Source organism: Benincasa hispida, chromosome 12, assembly GCF_027475165.1.
Source record: "Benincasa hispida cultivar pf3 chromosome 12, pf3_genome.v1.1, whole genome shotgun sequence".
Lineage (NCBI taxonomy): Eukaryota > Viridiplantae > Streptophyta > Magnoliopsida > Cucurbitales > Cucurbitaceae > Benincasa > Benincasa hispida.
Genome location: NC_143489.1, coordinates 18,490,495 through 18,496,900, shown reverse-complemented (window position 1 = coordinate 18,496,900; position 6,406 = coordinate 18,490,495). Strand labels below are relative to the sequence as shown.

The 6,406-nt window shown below is 32.7% G+C and overlaps 1 protein-coding gene across 1 annotated transcript; it reads left to right on the top strand.

Moving 5' to 3' along the window:
- The first annotated feature begins 4,832 nt into the window (after positions 1-4,832).
- LOC150031832 (uncharacterized) lies at positions 4,833-5,312 on the top strand. The gene has a single exon (XM_090308293.1). It carries the CDS (start codon positions 4,833-4,835, stop codon positions 5,310-5,312), a length of 480 nt encoding a protein of 159 aa, XP_090164419.1.
- The last annotated feature ends 1,094 nt before the right edge of the window (positions 5,313-6,406 follow it).

Here is a 6,406-nt window from a genome sequence, read left to right as displayed (position 1 = left end):
TATAGACTGAAAAGAACAAAGTGCAAGTCCAAAACTTCTTACCTCGTGAAGTCTAGAGATTATAAAGATTAATATCTTGACGAGAAAACGCCACAAATGACAAATAACCTACATTAAGTAAGTTAACTACAAATTCAAGTTCCATTTGGTTAAAAATGACCTTTTGCTTCCGACCAAATTTTGGCAATGGATTCCATGGATCAACATAACACCCCAACAAAAATCGATAGAAGAGGGAAAAGAAAAATGAAAGTGAAGTTGACAAGTTGAGATAGATTTCATGTAATAATTGCAAGTTGGAATGGAAGTGAAGACCGATAGAAGAACTTTCACTCTTCACCTTAAGGCTTTTCAACTTCACAAAAGCACCTTTAAATAAAATTACTTATATAGTAACGAGGCCTACTAAAATTTGCACATCGAATCAAAAAGACCTGTCATAAGCAATATTGATTTTAAATACTAACTGTGCAATTTGATCTCCTTACCTTTTTGCCCAACTTTTAATATTAGGCTACTAACTAATTCATACCTAGTCTAATCGTACTCGAGTAATCTACGTTGTTTAGAAAGAAACAAAAAACGTCTAACTAACTATCCCTAATTTTTCAAAAAACAAACAAACATCAAGCAATTAATAAAAAAAGATATGTATGGAAAAAGAAACTCAAATTGAAACTAATACCTTACGTATGTGGTCTTCCAACTTACTTTAGTTGAATTAGAAACAAGAAGTTGTTATCCTTCATCTACTAGCACTATCAAGCTCAAAATTTTAGTAAGAAGATGCATTATGAATATGTGTCGAAGGAAAGACATGCATGAAACTTAAAAAGAGTAGCTCATTTGACTCAATAGAATAATCTATATTAAAAACTGACAAATAAGTAAAACACTACCTGAAAAATTGGCAACCTCCTTAACTTGTCAATCTTCTTAAGATTTCTTTAATTGTCGGTTGTTATGATTCAACTATACTTTATAAGTGTTCATCTTGAGCCTCCTTGTCTTTAGCCTTTTGATAATTTGTTCATTCCTAAAAGAACCAAGACCCTTCACATGCCCTTCAAAGTGGAGAATTCAAAATCAAGTACTTAAAATATTACAATAGGCCCAAATAAGATGGACATTCTATAGCATTGCTACTCTATAGTGTTCCTTGGCTAACAAATTCAATATCTTAAACTTAATGAAAACAAGCAATAAACACATAAAAAAGCTCCCATGAACTAGCGACAATAATTTTTCTTTTTTTTTTTTTTTTAAAAAAATAGACAATATAATTATACAACAACGAGGAGGAGGATCCCACAACCCCGGATCAAAGCATCAAAACAACAAACACAAGTCAAGACAGGGCTCGACAGAAACAAAGCCAAACCAAACACTAACATCACAGTCCAATAGGGAATAAAACATAGAACAGAGAATTAAAAAAAAAAAAAAGTCCCATAACTGGAGCCAACAGCAAAACAAAGACCAACAACAAAAACATAAAAAGAAATACATCAACCCGCCAGGGAAACTAGATAAGACCAAGAAGGTCAACCCGCCAGGAAATAGTACGAGCACGAACCGTAGAGACAATAAGATGAAACAGAGCAGAGACCGTCCTTGGTTGACCCCTATGGAGCCGACGATTATGCTCCTGCCAGATGTAGTAGATGGAAGCATACCAGAAGACACGGAACAACTTACTAAACATCCCCTTACCCGACCCCACTCGACACACCCAACTCAACTCTACATCTCATCCTACCATCCGATGAGTCGAATCTAACTGAAGCACCACCACCGACCACTATAATAATTTATTCTACAAGATAGAAAAACCAAAAAACTGTTCTACGAGATAAAAAGACCAACAAACTATAATGTAGGACATAAGGTGAAAAGGGATATATTTTTGGATATTGTAAATGCATAACTAATGATTGAAACTAGGAACAACATGAAGGATGTAGTGTATCGGAAATAAAAAAGAATGTACATAACTGACGATTGAAACTAGAAGCAAAGTCTTGTTATTCTCAATATCTATGACATAACTGATGATTCTATTGTGTAGCTCAGTAGAGCACCAACAACACTAAAGTTAAATAAGAAATCCAGCCTTGCAAAAATTTTAAGTGCTTAAAGCTAATCCAATCACCCCTCAATTTTATAGTTTTCCATTAAATTTTTCTTAGTTACTACCTCTTCATAAACTTCTATTTACTAACATCAACCATTTTTTCAAGAAAAAATGATGCCACATCTTTCATTAAAAAAATGAAAAAAAGACTAATACACTTAAAAAAATCAAGATATAAATGTAAAAAGAAACTCGATAACTATAAGAGTAGCAATAATAGTAAACACAAAGTAAAATAAACAAATACTAAAGTAAAGCAATTAGAAAGGAACAATAAAATTATCCCCAACAACAATTAATATATTGAGCCTCAATCCACGAATAATCAGCAACTGATCTATTAACAATTCAACTAATTAGAATTGTAATCAAACAAGATCACTTACCTTTCTTGGACATAATCATGTTTTTTGCATTTTATTATTAGTCGGTGTTAGGCTAACCACTCTTCACAGGTCCAAATACTTAAGATCAACGATGAAAAGATGAAGAAAAGACTCAAAAATATTCTGCCAAATCCTCGATGCTCGACGTCTTCCTACTCGATGCTCGATGAGAATTTCCTTCTTCGTCTGACGAGTCTCTGTTAAATCCTCGATGGAATTTGATGACAACTGAATTGATACTCGATCCTACTTGATGATTCTTGAATGATAATCGATGTGACTCAAAGGTGAAAATGATCAACTCGACGCAACTCGATAGCAAAGATCGATGCACGATTGAACTCGATACTATGTTATTCGATGCAATTTGAATTGTGAATGAATGGCGTACGATTTTCAGTAAAGAAAAACGATCATATGAACAAGAAAGATAAGGCAAGAAGATGAGACACAGTGTTTACATGGTTCAGCAAGATTACCTACGTCCACGGGAAAATCTGAGTTCTTTTACTAATGAAAATTGCATATAGTTTTTTGTTGTTTACAGAAAACTTGGAAAAATGATGATAACATTCTGTTTTGTTTTAAGGATCATCAGAGGTATTTATAGAATATACCAGCTGATTGTTTATAAAGTTAGTTATAAACAAACAAAAAACTGAGGTATTTGAGTCAAAGTTTTCTTCAATTGGCTAGTTAACATTGGTCAATGATTGCCCTATGAAACATTTAAGCATTCCGTCTAGTTACCAAGTGAATATGCCTACAAAGAAGCCTTCTAGAATAATATTTATCAGCATAATTGAACATACTATGAAATGAAGATTATGTTCAATTTTACAAAACCATGTTAGACTCCATATTTAGGATGTTCGACGATGCTCATCAAATTGAAGCCAAAGAATCAAGTGGGGAAGGGGCCAACCAATGAGAAACAATGGCACATTAACTAACAATAGATGCAAATATTAGACAATCACGATTACTAGAACAAAAACAAAGACAAGCAGAAAAAAATCTTATATATACAATTATACCAATACTTCAATCACTCCACCTAGAATAAGTGTAACCCACAATTTAAAAAGTGCTAAAACATCAAGTAACAAGCATGATCAATTCAAAATATTTCACAAAAAACGGTAGATTGAATGTGAGTTGTGATGATTGTTGCGAAATTGACAATTAAAGAACATAAAAAAGGGAATGTAGAATAGGAAAGATTGACATACAGATATACATGGTTCACTAACAATGTGTTAGCTATATCCACGGGCAGAGGGAGAACAATATTATCTTTTCAAAATTACATAAAAAACGACGCTTCGAGGTTAGAAAGTTTATATATCGCACTGCTCTAAATTCTAAGATCAAAAACGTAAAAACAAATTCAGATGCTCCTCATTTACGACATTCATATTCAAACGTTATTTGACAATCAAAACAAAACATATTCACGATCTCCCATGAACCAAACACCACAAACTTAATCAACGAAGCCAACTTAGAGGAAATGGGAATTGAAGAAGAAAAACATAAAAACAAATTACAGAACAGAAATAATGTCAATGATGAAATTATAAAATAAGCATTTTAAAAATGATATAGAGTATAAAAGAGGAGGGGAAAATAGAAAGAGGAAAAAGAATAAGCTTTGGCAGTTACAAACACTTTAATGCCAATAAATATGAACAATACTGTGGAAAAAGAAAACAAAAAATTTAGAAAACAGATACACGTACGCTCTAAAGTCATTATTGTTCAATGCCAAATTTTATAAAATTCAACCGTACAACTTTGCAACAAGGAAAAAGGAAATAGAAATCAAATGAAATAGTTAGAAATTAAGCTAAATACATAATGGATAATATATTTTTAGATACATTTTCAAATACATAAACTTCTAATTTCTAGATACATGCATTTTTAGATACATATAATTGTTCAAATACATAAATGGTATGTATACATGTACTTTATTTATTTTGTGTCTTTTTGGACATCTCTTGAGTATTATGTAAAGGGTTCATTTCCCTCATTTGTAATCAAGTGAAGGAAAGAAATCAAATCAATAGAAGAAAATTGAGTTTCAAGAGAACAATATTCTTCTCTTGTGTGTTCTTGAGTTTTGTAAGAGAACACGTTTCTTCTCTTCAAAGTTTGTGAATTTAGAGTGAATTTTAGAGTGGGCTCATCAACGCTTACAACAAAGTGGTATCAGAGCATAAGGTTGAAAGATGTCATCCAACAACATGTTGTAGCCTCAACTTCCTCATTATGAGGGAAAAAATTATAAACGATGGAGTCAACAAATGAAGGTTCTTTATGGATCTCAAGATCTTTGGGATATTATTGATAGAGGATATTTGGAGCCTGAAAATGAGAATGGTCTTTCACCACAACAACAACTCAAGGAGTTGAGGGAGGCTAGAAAGAAAGATAAAAAGGCATTATATTTTATCTACCAAGTTGCAGATGAAAATATTTTTGAATGGATATCAGGAGTCTCGACTGCTAAAGCAGCATGGGATGCATTGCAAAATTTATATGAAGGAGAAGAAAAAGTAAAATTAGTACGATTACAGACACTTCGAGCTAAATTTGATACCATACGAATGAAAGATGTTGAAACTATTGAAGAATTTTTCAACTGTGTTCTCTTAATTGTTAATCAATTGAGATCAAATGGAGAAGCAATTGAAGATCAAAGAGTAGTTGAAAAGATCCTTAGAAGCATGACTAGAAGGTATGAGCATATTGTTGTTGCAATTGAAGAATTCAAAGATTTGTAAACTCTCTCCATCAATTTCAATCTTATGAGTTCAGATTGAAGTGGTTTGATTCTACTCCTTTAGAAGAAGCTTTTCATATACAAATCTCTTTTAGAAGGAGATCGGGTGTAAGAAGAGGTAGACATGGTGGTAAAGGAAATGGACGGTCCAACGACTTCAAAAATTCTAAGTTAGAGCACAGAGACAATCAAACTTCTTCAAATAGAGGAAGGGAGAGGAGTTCAAGTAGAGAAAGAAGCAGAAGTAGAGGTCGTGGAAGTTTTTCTCACATATAATGTTTCAATTGTAGACGTTATGGGAATTTTCAAGCAGACTGTTAGTCTAAGAAGTCTAATTCAAATCAAGCTGAAAACACTCTAATGCATGAGTAGGAGGATAATAATCAAGGTCTTTTCTTTCTCGCATTCAATGTCCAAGAAACAAACATTGAAGATATATGATATCTTGATAGTAGTTGTAGTAACCATATGAGAGGAAGAAATGATATTTTTATATCTTTAGATGAATCTCTTTAAAATAAAGGGAAAAATGGTGACAATAAGAAGCTCGAAGTCAAAGAAAAAGGAGATATCCTTGTCAAGACAAAGAATGGAGCAAAAAGAATCATTGATGTTTATTATGTTTCAAGGCTCAAACACAATCTTTTAAGTGTTAGGCAGCTTTTGCAGAAAGGACATGATGTTATCTCTAAAGATAACATATGCAAGATCAAAACCAAGGATGGAGGTCTCATAACAACGGTCTAACTCACAACAAAATGTTTCCAATTAAAATGTACTATGAGAAGCTTGTTTGTTTTGAGTTTTTAGTAAAAGACACTTCATGACTTTGGCATTTTTGGTATGGGCACCTGAGTTTTGACACTTTGTCTTACATGTGTCAACAACATATGGTGAGAAGAATGCCAAATATTAAAAAAGAAGATAAACTTTGTGAAGCATGTATTTTCAGAAAGCATTTTCGACAAGAGGTTCTTGGAGAGCATCAAAGCCTCAAGAGCTCGTCCATACAGACTTATGTGGATCCATGAGAACTACTACACATGGAGGTAATCGTTATTTTCTTACATTTATTGATGAGTATAGTTGTAAAAC